General features: G+C 39.9%; 1 protein-coding gene across 1 annotated transcript; it reads right to left on the bottom strand.

Moving 5' to 3' along the window:
* Nucleotides 1–2,410: 2,410 nt before the first annotated feature.
* On the bottom strand, nucleotides 2,411–15,745 carry tmem19 (transmembrane protein 19). Its single transcript, XM_069671160.1, has 8 exons — nucleotides 15,490–15,745; nucleotides 13,412–13,559; nucleotides 9,990–10,103; nucleotides 7,059–7,196; nucleotides 6,910–6,986; nucleotides 6,652–6,829; nucleotides 4,679–4,888; nucleotides 2,411–4,371 (listed from the first exon to the last, which is right to left on the bottom strand). Exons 2-8 carry the CDS (start codon nucleotides 13,539–13,541, stop codon nucleotides 4,211–4,213), a joined length of 1,008 nt encoding a protein of 335 aa, XP_069527261.1. The 5' UTR covers nucleotides 13,542–13,559; nucleotides 15,490–15,745; the 3' UTR covers nucleotides 2,411–4,210.
* Between the last annotated feature and the right edge of the window lie 395 nt (nucleotides 15,746–16,140).

Raw genomic sequence — 16,140 nt, 5'->3', positions numbered from 1 at the left:
TACCTATGATCAAACATACAGACATAAGATCAGTCATACAAACCTATGATCAAACATACAAATATACCTATGATCAAACATTCAAACATACATACATACATACATACCTATGATCAAACATATGATCAAACATACATACAAACATATGATCAAACATACAAACCTATGATCAAACATACAAACATGATCAAACATGCATGTATACCTATGATCAAACATACAGACATAAGATCAGACATACAAACATATGATCAAACATGCATGTATACCTATGATCAAACATACGATCAAACATTCATACATACATACAAACATATGATCAAACATAAACCTATGATCAAACATACATTCCTATGATCAAACATACATACATTCCTATGATCAAACATACATACAAACATATGATCAAACATACAAACCTATGATCAAACATACAAACCTATGATCAAACATGCATGTATACCTATGATCAAACATACATACAAACATATGATCAAACATACATACATTCCTATGATCAAACATACATACATTCCTATGATCAAACATACATACATACCTATGATCAAACATACAAACCTATGATCAAACATACATACATTCCTATGATCAAACATACATACATACCTATGATCAAACATACAAACCTATGATCAAACATACATACATTCCTATGATCAAACATACATACAAACATATGATCAAACATACATACATTCCTATGATCAAACATACATACATTCCTATGATCAAACATACATACAAACCTATGATCAAACATACAAATATACCTATGATCAAACATACAAACATATGATCAAACATGCATGTATACCTATGATCAAACATACAGACATAAGATCAGACATACAAACATATGATCAAACATACATAAATACATACAAACATATGATCAAACATACATACATACCTATGATCAAACATATATGTATACCTATGATCAAACATACGATCAAACATTCATACATACATACAAACATATGATCAAACATACATACCTATGATCGAACATACATGTATACCTATGATCAAACATACGATCAAACATTCATACATACATACAAACATATGATCAAACATGCAAACCTATGATCGAACATACATACCTATGATCAAACATACATACAAACCTATGATCAAACATACATACCTATGATCAAACATACATACAAACCTATGATCAAACATACATACAAACCTATGATCAAACATACATACCTACCTATGATCAAACATACATACATACCTATGATCAAACATACATACAAACCTATGATCAAACATACATACCTACCTATGATTAAACATACATACAAACCTATGATCAAACATACATACCTACCTATGATTAAACATACATACAAACCTATGATTAAACACACATACAAACCAATGACCAAACATACATACCTATGATCAATCATACAAACGTATGATCAAACATACAAAGCAACCAATGATCAAACATGCATAAATAAATACAAACATATGATCAAACATATGATCAAACATATGATCAAACATTCATACATACATACAAACATATGATCAAACATTCATACATACATACATACAAACATATCAAACATACAAACATATCATCAAACATACAAACATATCATCAAACATACATACAAACCTATGATCAAACATACATACAAACATATGATCAAACATAAACATGATCAAACATTCATACATACATACAAACATATGATCAAACATACAAACATATGATCAAACATTCATACATACATACAAACATATGATCAAACATACAAACATATGATCAAACATTCATACATACATACCAACCTATGATCAAACATACATACCTATGATCAAACATTCATAGATACATACCAACCTATGATCAAACATACAAACTTATGATCAAACATAAAGCTATGATCAAACATACGATCAAACATTCATACATACATACAAACATATGATCAAACATACATGTATACCTATGATCAAACATACAGACAAACCTATTATCAAACATACATACAAACCTATTATCAAACATACAAACCTATGAGTAAACATACATACAAACCAATGATCAAACATACAAACATATGATCAAACATTCATACATACAAACATATGATCAAACATACATACATACATACCTATGATCAAACATACATGTATACCTATGATCAAACGTACATACCTATGATCAAACATACATACAAACCTATGATTAAACATACATACATATGATCAAACATTCATACATACATACAAACATATGATCAAACATTCATACCTATGATCAAACATAGAAACCCATGATGAAATATACGTACAGTCGTCAGAAGCTGAAAAATATTCCTGATTGATTCACACACTTGGACAAACAAATCACTCATAAATGTAAATATTTGACCAGTTTATTGACACATTCGTGGCAGAAAATGATATTTGAATGTTTTTAATGCTTTGAAGTATAACAGCTGTAAATGAATACAGTTCATACTGAGGACCTGAAGCAGACTCGTGAAGACACGAGACTGCCTTCAGTACAATCAACATTAACACTGAAACATCACATTAAACCAGCACAAATTACCTTTAAATTAAATACACAGAAAAGTTATAAATGTTTTTCTTCAGTATGTAGTTTGATCCTCACAGCCACGAGTGTTCTTATGAAATAAACCACATCACCTGGTTTACATTGATCCAGTTAGAGTTCCAGTGCAGTTTAAACCTTCCTGAGGCCTGTACTTCGAGGCAAATGTAGTCTGTACATTTCCTACTGTTTGATTTTAACTTCTACTGATCCCATTTATCTTTCAAGAATATCAAACATGGTGTTCATTTGTGCAGAATATCCTGCTGAACAAGACGTTTGATTTCCACTGAACATGTATGAAGAGTGTTCGCAGCATATGATCAATTACCTACACAGAAAAGCCTACTGTCGACAGAGCAACATCAGAAGCGAAACTATAATAATAATAGACAAAGACGTCATGTCAGTCTGTGAAGTTTCACGCCTGCAGTTGTTTTTGCAGGCTTAAAGCAAAAACAATGAACAGCTGGCAAAGAAATCATACACGTGAATATGTGTGAATAAAGTGTGGAACACTTAAAGCAGCCGACGTTTAGCAACCAACACATCAATGCTCGTCGACTTCAGTCGGTTGTTTTTAATACTTTGATATAAAATTAAGGCATTGTTATTTGATCTTTTTAAATTATCTTCTTTTCATGCGAGGAGCCCTTAAGTAAGATTATTTTCATATTTTAGAAGTAAAATAAGACTTTTGTGCTTAAATCAATCTTTGCCGTTTGATGATATTGGTTTAAAAAAGTAGAATGAAATGAGCAAAATAACGCAAGGCAATGCATACAGTCTGCAGGACTGTAAGCGCACGCCTCTGACGTGTTGCATTGGCAAAGTAATTTTAGACGTGTTGATTTGTTGTCTTGAACATAAGCGGCTCTGTAACAGGTTTAGTGTGCAGCATTTGCAAAGTTACCTCCAAATCCTGCTTCGTAGCACAGGCCTGTGAACTCTCTCTCTCCAATTCAGACTTTTCTATGCATCATTATCGCTCTGTGTACACTTTCATTGCTGCCTTTAAGATTGTTGTTTGATTATTTAAAACATTTCAGTTGTTGCACAAACTTTAACGCCTTCAGTTGAGTACACATGTGGGGGTTTTGTTGTTCACCTATCTTCACCTTTCATTGCCTATCCCTCAGCTACTTTCTGTTCGACTTGGGAAAGTATTTGTAATAAATGTGTGTGCAGTGAATTTAAAGAAAAGGTGGAAATCATGTTTGAAACATTCTAAGCGTAATCCAAAAGGCAGCTGGACCTGGCTGAAGCTCTTGAAGACGTTTCACCTCTCGTCCGAAAAGCTTCTTCAGTTGTAAACTGACGGGTGGACGGAGCTAGAAATATAAGCCTCTGTACGTCTTCAAGAACTTCAACCAAGTCCAGTTGCCTTTTTGGATTAAGCTTAGAATGACCATGACCTGGATGACTTTCACAGGTATGTATTATAAAGTATTTATTTCTCTCTTCTTTTCATGATCTGAGCTGTTTGTGTTTCATATTTACTGCTGAGCTTCTGTGACAAATAACTGCTGGCTCGAGTGTCTCAGAAATCAGCCTCACATTTTTGTCAGATCATTCCTCCGCTGTGCGCCGCCGTTCATGAGTCTATCGTGGCCACATCCCCCACGCCAGCCCGGGCAGGATGAGCGCGACGAGGACGGAGGAGAACAGGTTGACGGCGTTGTTGTCCAAGATGGGCTTCCCACAGATGCGCTGGGTGGTGGCGGACTGGTAACCCACCACCTTCCCGATGCTCGCATCAAAGCCTGCAGACAGACAGGAATCACTTGTGACTAATATGCTGCACATTCTGTAACGGCCAGTAGAGGGCAGTGTTGCACTTCTGATGGACATTAAGTTTCAAGAATGAAGAGGATGTTTAGGATGATGACAGTGGTTCAGTTTGCATTTTCTACGTATGAATGATATGCCAATATAAAATTATAAAATAGTATTTACTGGTTTTGTATAAAAGGTAATTTCTTTGGACTAATTGTTGGACAAAAAACTCAAATAAAACTAAATTAATTTTAGAAATAAAGATGCAAATGTTTCATGTCCGATCGTTCCTACCTGAGTACTGCATGTGAGCTCCCAGGAACGAGTCCAGCATGGATCCCAGCAGACCTGCAATGCCTCCGTACACGACGATCGGCCACTGCGGGTCGGCCAGGTGCAGGTCGCTGATGAACAAAAGCTGAGTTACAAAGTAAGCCCCGCCCACCGCAAGACCACCCAGGAAGCTGGCGGCCAATCCGACGGGAGTAACTCCTCCGTTCGTTCCTGGAAGAGCAGAAACTTCTTTTTTGCATCTTTACATGAAAGAACAAGAGGAGCATGTTTTCAGTGCGTCGTGTAACGAATCAGATTTAAGGGTAGAAGTTCCTAAATATACAGTTTCCTTTAAGAGTGACCTTTAACAGACAGGAACGTGACTCCTGCGTCTTCTGCCTCTTCATCTGAGGGAATAATGATTTGATGCTTTTATACAAACAGCTCTTCACACAGAGATCGCAGCCTGAATGACAGCTTCTGTTCATGCTCATGAAACGTTTCACATGAGTTACACTGGAAATAACTACATTTGCTACTTTCAGATGTGGCCTGATGCTGCTGTTTATCTTTAAATGAGCTCTGGACCGACAGAAATCAGGTGTTAAACTTCTCATTTCTACATTTCAATAAAACTTGAAAGAGGTCCAGTTAGAGAAAGGTCCGGAACATCATAATGTCTGACCTGCGTTATGATTCAGTAACAGACATTTATACAGTTTGAACGTCAAATAAAGAAAATACGATTAGGCTAAATAATTTTTACAACAATGCTACTAACTTTTACACAGAGCTCTCATAATTTAACAGTAATAATAATGAATACTTCAATGTTGGTAAGGAAATATAGTGTGTGTTTGTATGTTGGGGGGTCTGGGGGGTCTTTGAGTGTCAAAACCTTTATTTCCTGTTTTTTTGGTTTATTTTATGCCCTGGTTTGTGATGGAAGTGTCTTTATTTGTGAATGAAAACAAATAATATCTGTCTGGTACTACTGGTAGTAAAATGTTGTCCATGCAGAAATCCAATGAAAGAGAGAGACAGCTTTACCTCTTCACTTAAGCAGCTGTCTCTCTGCCTCCGGACAGAATTATCAAAGATTTGACCATAACAGGAGGATTCACTTTATATTTTATTATATGTTTTGCCGAAATGCAGTTGCATTAGACTTTTTCTCATGGTGAGTTTGAAAACAGGCAATGACTATGAAATAAATAACATTTAAACGCACTAAACTAACCCTAACCCTGTACACTGACAGACTGCTGGAGAGAGCGAGAGCGAGGGAGAGAGAGAGGGCACATACCGGTACATGTAAGAGCAGAACTGTGGAAATAAGAGGAAAACTAGTCAAGATGATGAAGCCTGTAGCTCTGTGTAACTCTCAGGTTAATCAATGAAGTGTTTGAACTAAACTGCAGCCTGGAGTCTGTTAACAGAGACAGACGGAGTGACAGTGTCAGACAATGTCCGCGTTTAATAATTGCCACAGTCACGGAGCATGTACGAGTCTGTCCAGTCTTAGAAGCTCGGTTTTCTCTACTGCTCTCATTTTAGATTTACAACAAATGCATTGGTCTGCGAGTTTCTTGGACCCCCAAATCACTACTGCGAAGACAAATAGCTGCGCAGGTTGAAATAGATGCTTGTCAAAACTGTAAATAGGTCCGGGTCTGGAGACGACGGCCGTTTGGGGACCGCTGCTTTAACTAATAAAAAATGGGTAAAGAAAAAAATCAGTGCGACTGGACCAGAGATGCTGTTATTTTCTTCCAGGCATGTTTCTTCCTCAAACCCTGGTGCCCATAATTCTTACAAAGCAAACGGCCCTAACATCTTTTGAGGAAGAAACGTACAGGTGAACCAAACAACCCAAGATGATTATAGAGGAAGGTAAAATGAGGGTTAATGCCCGGACACACCTGTGCCTCATCGTCACAGACTTTGAACTCGGCTAAGAGCTTGAGGTCGACATAAAAGCTTTGGCTTCTCACCTGCTGGCACTTCCTGCCAGGTGGTGATGAGTCTTGGTTGTGTTTGGCTGAGGACGGGCCCCACCTCCGACGCCCAGGTGTCCCCTGTGCTGCATGCGAGCGCGCCCAGCAGAGACAGACACATCCAGGAGGCTGAGTACTGTTTACTGAAGTCTATGGGCATCTCACCTGGGCCCACCTGTGAACACAGACGCCATTTAACACAAATTCTTTACATACATAAATAACTGATCTCTATCGACCTGCGTGTGTGTTCACCTCGATCATATAAAGCAGCGCCAGCTCTGTGGGAACTCCTCCGTTACAGAACACCTGGACCCAGTTCCTCTGGCCGCCTTCACACAAACACAAACTTTAGTACATTTAAGTTAAACGTAGATTCAACGCACACCTTCACAGCCTCTCACCTTCTTTGTAGTCGACGTCGATCTTCTTCTTCTGCGCTCCTCCCCAGCGGGTGAGTCTGGAGGAGGTGATGAAGAAGGCCATCAGGGAGGAGAAGAAGCTGAAGTTCGCCATCGTCAACACGAATCCCACCAGGAGAGCTGAGAGGAGAAATGTCACACTGTCTGAATCCTGCGACATGTTCGTCCACACGTGGTGCTGTGGTGAGTGCAGGACGGTGTGTGTGTGTGTGTGTCAGGTTAAACTACAGTGTGTGTGGTCCTGCTGATGTTCAGAGGAACAGAGGGCTGTTTCATCACGAGTCTGTGGTGTGTCCCTTTGAAAGCGAACATAACTTCCATTAGTTTTTATAACTAATTCTAATTGGTGATTCAAAGCAGGACCTTGTTTCCAGGCTGAAATGCAACCTTATAAAACCTTGTGTGCATAATCAATTACCTCAAACAGAAACTAGCAGGAGATCAGTGCATCAATACATCCATGAGGATTAATATGCAGCATCCAGTCAATGATAAACATTTAAGTGAAACTATTCATCCATATCGTCCTCTTCAATACATTTATTTTTTGGGCCTACGCCTCTTTACGCGACTGTCCATGTAACGTCGTGTTCCTTTTTAAAGTTTCATTTTGAGGATATCAAATTGATTTATTGAGACGACTTCGGCAACAAAGATATATTTATGAAACCCCGAAGCAGCACATTTCATCGTCGTGAATGTGAATAAAAATAAACCTCAAATGTCACAATAACAAACTAAATGTCAAATGTAGCCTGTGACTTTGGGACAGTAAACTATATAACAGGCTCGTTCCTCATTACATCTGTTAAAGACTCGCACTGATGGCAGAGGCGTAAAGTGCCCAACTGTCAATCAGTTATCACAGTCATACCCGATGGCTAATTTGGGGTTCAGTGTCTTGCCCAAGGACACTTCGACGTGTAGATTGAACCTCCAACCTTCCGATTATAAGTCATTGATTACAGTAATCTTGACGTTTAAGCTCTGAGAGTTGCAGGAGAGAATCACTGCTGTGTTGTAACAGATGCATCGAGTGTTTGTGTTTAAACACAGCGAGCGTGATGACAGAGGAGCACGTGGGTTCCACCGGCTGAGACTGAGCGTCCCTCGGCCTGGAACAGATTCTGATCAGGACGATAACAGACACAGAAAATGTCATGAAAGCTTTGAAGTCGGCCCGAGACTGAAGTAACATTTGAAGGCTCGTCTCGCCTCAGCCAGTGAAACCACAGAGTGGATGATCTCATAGGGCAGTAGTGTGCGACTGTTTGGGGCTTTGCTGTGGATGTTCCGAGAAAGTGTCTTTAGTGATGACAAGTGACGTCCTCACTGTGGCCTGATGTCCGGCTGCTGACAAGGGGTCTTTCATCACAGGATCACGTAAACTTCACGCAACTTAAACCAGTAAACTTTATCTTGTGAATAAGGCAGACTGTACATGGTACATTTAAATCAATTTATTTAAAAAGGTCTAAAGAGTCCCTCTCCCGCAATTACCGTTCATCGCCACAGGTGCCGCCAAAGAGACCGAAACGGAGATCTTTGAGATTCGATATGTTGGTGTAATCAGCCTCCTGCCTCAGAGATTACTGTCCTCCTTAGCATGATCATTTTGCTTTGCTGCTTGCTTTTATAACAGCCGGGCTCTACAGGCATGTTTCGCACATACAAGTGAAATTAAAGTGTGGAAAAGTTTCGTGCAACTCAACTGTGACTTTAAGTTTTGACATCCAGATCGACAAAATCCATGAAGCAGTGATAAAACAGTTGCTGAATCTGTTTTCTCTCTCTGTCAAAGAACATTCAGGTAACAGCCTCTCATTTGTAGACATTTGTGTCTTAAAAGATGGCAGCAGATCACGTCAGCTGTCTCTACTGCCCCTTTACCACTTACCACTCCATCGGTAACTTCTGCAACTCCTCCTCATCTCAGCTACAAATTGCGCCCGTCTCCGTACGAGCAGCGCTCAAACATCGTTCCAAATTTGTCGGCGTCGAGTTTGATAAACAGACTGAATGTCACTGCTCTCTACTTGGTACACTCTACTGTTGTTTTGCTCTCAGTCTCCAGGACTGCAGACCTGGTGGCAGGCTAATCAGGAGAATGGGACACACCTGGGTCCGGGTGCTCTTTTGTTTGTTTTTCGTTGTTTTTGCACCACAACATCCATGCAACACATTTACAGCCATCCACACCCCACACGACTGACTTTACAGATTATTCAGATCTACATGTTTTTGTTGGTTTTGACTATTTACGTTGTAAACAAATTACTTTTTTTGATTAGTATACCCGCGTGTCTCCCGTTTTTGTTGCAGTCTAAGAGCCGAGCTGTGACAAGTAATAGATGCAATAAAGAGCTAACCACCGTAACATCTCGTTTACTAACCCTGTCTCTGGCACATTTGTGATGTCAGAGGGTGACGCAGCAGAAAAGAGACCGACAGGAGGATACTTCACTGGCAATGGGAAAAGAGACAATCGGCATCTATTAGCGGGTCTTCCTGGGTCTGAGAAACCTGTGTCAACACGCTAATTTCTGCAGTTAATTTTTCGCAGTTAAACTTTTGTTCATGGATAATAATAACTTAAACCTTATTTGGATCAAGACACTGCATAAAAATTAATTCTTTGACATTAAACTCTCCTACCTTTTCTCACACCATTTAAGCCGTGAGATGGAACTAAAACAGTAAATTTGCAGGCCAAACAACCAAGAGTGCGAGGTAATGATGAGGCAGAAAGCTTCCAAAAAGCCGAGGGGAACCGCTTTTTTTTTTTTTTTTTTTTTTAAATGGTGGGTCACAACAAGAGGCTCCTTTCATGTCAAACAGTCAGCCATTGTTACACAAAATGTCACATCAGTGCTGCTTTGAATAAAAACGCTGGATTGGTGGACGTGCACTCACCTCCCAGGGCTCCTGATTTGTCCAGACTGTGACGCTTCAGCGCTCTGAGCGTCAGCACAAGAGGAACCAAGATGGAGAACAGCCACCGCCATGGTGACACAGGCTGCAGAGTACCTGTAAGACATTAATCAGGCTTATTGCAATGCTCTCTAAAGATATAAGAGTTTGGTACGGGGCTGTCTGTGCAGTTCATATTGCAAATAAACAAATGGAGACGGACGTTTCAAATGCAGCTTGATTGATTTGAACTCTGTCCTCGGGGCGTGATTTCAGGGGTATAAATCGGAAACATTACAGTGGATATTTCAACATTTTAACGAAGGGAAAAAACATTGCTGGGAACATAAAACCATTTGAAAAGATAGTGAGGATATTGAGCTAGTCTGCTGGAGCGATTTCACCAACTGGTCTTTACTAAGCCTGGTCCTAACTGCTAAGTCGGTCTTTGTTAAGACCAGTCTTTAGAATGCACCAATCACACTTAAGCCTGGCCTAAACTACGCCCGGTCTTAGCGATGCACGTTCATGTGAATGCCCAGCGTCCGTTGCTAGGATACTCTGTTAACTCTGTCTGCTTTTATGCTAATTTGTTGGTAATCGTTCATCGATCAGAGAAAAAGAAAAGGACATTTTTATTGACATTGAAATTTGAAAATTAATAGAGCCGCCACAAAAATGTATTGAAGCAGTGAAATATAGTGACAAACAATAAGAAACAATCAACATGGGAGGAGATAACGGATGCTATAAACGCCTTTTCAGACTCGGGCAGCCTCCGTTCTGAGGACGAAACACCTGCTCAGCAAGGCAAAAAAAAAGGACGCATCTTCAACAAAAAAAAATCACCAACTGGCGGGGGTCCCCCTCTGAAAACACCTGTGTACAGTGACGTCATCATGGACATTGTTGGAGAGGATTCCCCCGCCTTCACCGGTTTGGTCGGGGTAGAGAGCAGCGTCTTACTTTAAGACACCTAGATGGTGCAACCGGCTTAACTTTTAGGTCGGATTTAGAACGCCAAGTTATGACTGACTTAACCTAAAACCAGGCGTGAAACTGGCCCCAGGGAACAAAGATAAGCGACCAGTCAAACCACCATTAAAAATCTCTGAGTAGGCTGGATGTTTTATAAAAATTAACATTTTGTGTGACAGTGGCACAAAACCACGAAATATTTGAACTTTAAAGTCCCGCCGTGCAGCATGTTTTCACCTCTTCTGAGGTTACCAGGTTGATGTTGTAGCAAAAGGAAGCTGTAACATAAATTCATACGATGTCTGCTCTGATCCTCCAGTCAGCTGCTTCCTGAGCCAACAGCAACTGCAACAGGTAACAACTATATTTCCAATCGGGAAACTCACCAAGAGTTCAGACAGAGCAGCCAGAGGACATCAGATAGATCAATAAAATATGATACAGTTTCAACACGAGCACCTAATAAAGTTACAAAGTGTTGTTTTGTTCAGAAATCGACGAGGTCTGGCCTCCGAAAAGACTCGCGAGGAGGATGACGCATTAACAAATTAGAAGTAAGCTTCTCAAACCGTTTTATAGTGACAGAGATGCAAATCTCTACGTTACACAAACAAATACAGGAAACCAACTGTTCAGATGGAGAATTTACTAACTACACTGATTAGACCATGGTTTAAATTCAGCCAGAAATAAAGCCATTTATCAAACGAACGTACGGCAGAAAACCGTGCGTACGACCATTTCAACGCAAGCTTCTGCATTTATCAATTTGGACGTGAGCGGAAGCTAGGATCAGATCTCACGTCAGGTCTGAGCTCGTGTACGCAAATCTGAGTCTGTGGATTTGCGGTGCAGCACAGCAAAATCTGTCTGAGTCTGAAAGTAATTATTAAACAAACCTCAGCTGTCATCTAAGCATCAGCAGCCACATTTCCAGAACAGATCAAAACGGATTCTTAAAACTAATTATTGCACATTAAAATTTGAAATAATAAATACAAGCAGAAATATGTTTTTGCAAATGAACTCAAAATAGCCTATGGTAAAATTGTGCAATTGTATTTGAGCGCAGGTTCAACAGTGCGCACACACGCACACGGGTCACAGTGGAGCGCTGCTTCAGGTTGCTCAAGGGCAGGGGGCTCCGTCTTGGACCAGCGGGGGGAACGCTGCTGTATACCCCAGAGAAAGAGTGCGACATTATTTTGGCCTGTTCAGGTTTGCACAACATTGCATTGGTAAATGAAGTGCCTTTTGATGTGCCGGCGCAGCCAGAGGAGCCAATGCCCAGGGAACCGTGGCCAGCACAGCCTCCACTGGGGGCTATACGGAGGAGACAGGACCTCATCCATCGCTTTTAAAATGTAAAGTTTACCTTAAACTTCTGCAAACGTGCTGCAGTATTTAATCAGTAATGTGATGAAGTATCCTAGGTGAAATTGGCTAAAGGCATACTAAACACAGACATTTAGTCATTTAAACATTTTATTAAGGCTTTCGTTAATTTCTTTTAATGTGTTATTTATTGCATCAAGTGTGCCGACAACTGAGGCAGCGCAGCACGGGGGGCAGAGGGCACGCGCTCGCTCTCGGCAGCCTGACTCCGGGGTCTGGCTCAGTGGGACCGCTCTGGGGAGGAGAGCTGGCCGACATACTGCTGGTGCCTGGCTCTGAAACATTTAAACATACAATAGAAATGTATACGCATGTAACATGTGTAAGCCTAACTATTTGTAAGAAATTTGTAAGTTATTGAGAATTTTAATCAAACCTCAGCCGGAGTCCGTTCCTGTGATTCCTGTGTTCCTCCGTTATCCTCTTCCACACAGCGTTTTATGAGCTCCTTTAACTCCAGTTTTCAGACTGACAAAAAGCACATCTTTGTTTTGCTCCACCTCAGATGTGAGGATGCCGATTTCCATCTCGGAAAAGTTTCTTTTCTTGCCAGTGTTTCTTCTCTCCATGTTTGACCTCAGTGGGCGAGGCCTCCGAACCAGGAATATTTTAGGGCGTAACATGTTAATGACGGTCGAATTCAGCCGCCGCATTTATCAAGACCGGATCAATCGTACGCTGGGATTGGTCAGATACGAACGTTTCATAAATCACACGTGTGTCCTGTCGTAAGACCAATTCTGCGCTCAGATCTGCACCCGTTTTCACGCAAGATTGATAAATGAGGGCCAATGTGATGTCACGTGAAAGAAAAGTACTAATGAACACTCATGATGTAACAGCAGCCACGAGAAAGTGTAATGTTGAGCAACTTCCAACTGAAAACAGAGTTTGGAGAAAGCCGGGCAGCGTTCAGGAGCAGCACATGATTTCACTCTTTTTGAATAAACTTAAACACATTTTATGTAACCGGATATTAACCCCAACAAGACAAATCACACTGAAACAAATAAAAGGTTCCTTTGGTTTCAGAGTTTTGACAGGAAGCTCACCGTAGTAAGAGCTGATGGTGAGGGAGAGGATCCAGAAGAAGAGGGAGAGTGCCAGAGTGGCACACAGCACGATCATGTCAGTCATCATCTTGACGTATTCCTTCATCAGCACGTCGTTCTCAGAGTCCATGCTGGCTGACAGACGGAGCTGCAGGATGGGAGAGTCAGCTGTTAGTCAGGTTTTACTTTCCATCTTATTATTTTTATGGCAGTCTATCCTTCTTTTAATTTCCCTTCGCTCAGTCTTTAATTTCATATCGTTAAGCACTTTTTGAGCAGCATTTCTTGTATGAAAGAAGCTTTATAAAAAAGGTTATTATTATTATTATTACGGTTTTTGGTGATGTTAGAAAGGTGGAAAGAAACTGCACAATTTCCACAACTGAGAAGGTGAATTAGCTCATCAATTAACCGCTGCTGCTCTTGTGTGAATGTTCAGCCTGCAAGTCAACCAGGAAGTTAAACTACTCAGCTTTCAGTGTAACCTCATGATTGGGCTAAGATGATTTCTTCACGACTAGTTTCATGGGACGCTGTATTACATAAACTTCCAACAGTAACAAAGTTCAAAGTCAAGACAAGAAGTCTAACAGATTTTTTTTCAACTTTAGAAATCTTATGTCAGGTCAAAAATACTAACGTTTATGTCTGTTACCGAACAACTGACGCGACTTTTCTCACCTAGTAAAGCAACTTTGTCGCCATAGTTTTTATTTATCATTAAAATATACTGAAACATCACATTTAAACAAGACCTGCACTTAACTTCAAGTAGCTTCACCTCGACACTAAAGTCACATTAGAGTGTGAAAGCAAAGTAAAAATAAGAGCAATCTGGCTCTTATTTTGATTTGTACCAAAGGACAGAGCAAAATAATCAAAGGAGAAGAAGCGATTAATAAGTCATATGACCTTAAAACATTTTCAGCAGCGTCTTGCTATGAGCAATTTGGTTCTTCTGGTCTGGTGGTTACACTGGTGGTTTGGAACTTGCTTTTCATGCAGTTTGAAAACAGATTTATGTGCAGTTGCATTGCTGACGGAAGCAGCTGGTAAAAATGACAAACAGAATTGTTATGAACAAAAAGATGTGTGTCATATCATGCAGCCATACTGTGGGGAAATCAGACTTTGCAACATCTGAGTCTAATCGTTTAGGGGGCTTGTCATTCAAACTGTCAATCTAATCTGATCAATCAATTAACACAGTCCTGATGATTAGTTGACCTAATGCCCGAGGTTCTGGTTAGTTCTGGTTAAACAAAGATCATCAAAGATCCCTTCCATATGTGATTTTAAATGACGGGTGACAAAATCCATGCATCCTTGTTCCATGTAAAAAAAGATATTTAAAGATGAATCACAAGCTACTTTGAGGCTTCAGCAAAAGTTAAAGAGGATATCTCCCTTAGGTTCAATCTTTTTGGTACGAATTTCCAAATCTTGCTACTATCCTTCAGCTGCAGCTAAACAGAGGAAACACTGTCTGGGCAAACACAAAGAAGTAATTTATACTAACAAGACCCAACTCAGGCTGCTAATGCTAACATTTAAACACAAAACAAGCACTGTGTATTTCATAGCCTTTATCCTATATGGAAAGTTAATCATTAGAAGATCTTTGAATTGGAAAACAAGGAGTGATTACAGCAAGCAAAGCGTGTTTCAATGATCACGAGGGGCAACTGAGACTTGCCCCCAGCTTTTTAAAACAACAGATTATTAGTTATCATAATGTACAAGCATAAGGGGAATAACGTTATAGCTGTATGCTATATTAGCATCAATACACAACTAAACCACCGTATATTGTATTAATTCATACAGGAGGGCGAGATAAGGCGCATGGGCTCCCCTTAAAGGGGCTGACAAGCCAATTACACTCAAAAGAAAAAACTGCATCAGTAGACGATCATGAGATAACAAGTCAATGAACAAGATCTTCATTCCTGCACGTACTAGCCATAGCCGTTGCTAGCATTTTAGCTAAAATGTTTTAATTAGAGCTTAAAAATAACACATTTATATCCGTTTAACAGTTTAATAGACATTTCTGGATGAAATCTACGTGAACTCACCAGTTTTGTAGGGAGCCATCGTGAGTAATAACTCCTTTTAGCCTACTTCGACAGCTAGCTAGCAACGCTAACACTATATTTCCAGTTCAGAATGATATATCTATATCTCTTATAAAGGTTGGCCAGAAAGTCAAAAAGTTTTCTCCGCAAATTACGTAAACTTAAATAATATTTTGTAAGTAGCAAGCTTAGAAAACAAAAAGAATACTTAGCCGAGGCTCTGTGTTAAACACATGATAAAACACCGGAGGGGAAAGTGGGTAGGACCGAGACATTTAATTAACGGACCACTTCCGCAAACAAACCGTTGACAGTTCTTAAAGGGACAGTAACCACATTAAAATCATGTTGGAAATAACGGCTTTCGATCTGCACATATTTTAGTACAAGACAGTCTAAATTACGGTGGCCCTGAGAGCTCAACGCACAGCAACTTAAGAAAACACAAGCAAATACACAAAACACAAGCAAATTAAGAAAACATCTTCATCAATTTGACAACACATGCGCAGCATTTAGAAAACGAGCAGCAAATAGAAAAATGCGGCAAAAAACCCCCCGCAGCAAATAGAAAAACGCAGCAAATAGAAAAATGCAGCAAATAGAAAAACCACCGTAGAGCCACCGTACTAAATACTACAAATCCTCTCT

Source organism: Semicossyphus pulcher, unplaced genomic scaffold (assembly GCF_022749685.1).
Source record: "Semicossyphus pulcher isolate SPU_LCO1_2020_fin unplaced genomic scaffold, fSemPul1.0.p SCAF_20, whole genome shotgun sequence".
NCBI lineage: Eukaryota > Metazoa > Chordata > Actinopteri > Labriformes > Labridae > Semicossyphus > Semicossyphus pulcher.
Note: the sequence above shows the minus strand (reverse complement) of the source record. Positions and strands in the feature narration are given on the sequence as shown.

Bases quoted from the DNA above. Each gene is read 5' to 3' on its own strand.
- tmem19 (XM_069671160.1), bottom strand. From the start codon at position 13,541: ATGGACTCTGAGAACGACGTGCTGATGAAGGAATACGTCAAGATGATG. The intron at 4,889-6,651 runs GTGAGAAGCCAA...CTGCTCTTCCAG, and splicing joins CTGGCAGGAAGTGCCAGCAG to GAACGAACGGAGGAGTTACT. The intron at 4,372-4,678 runs GTAGGAACGATC...GTCTGTCTGCAG, and splicing joins AGCTCACATGCAGTACTCAG to GCTTTGATGCGAGCATCGGG.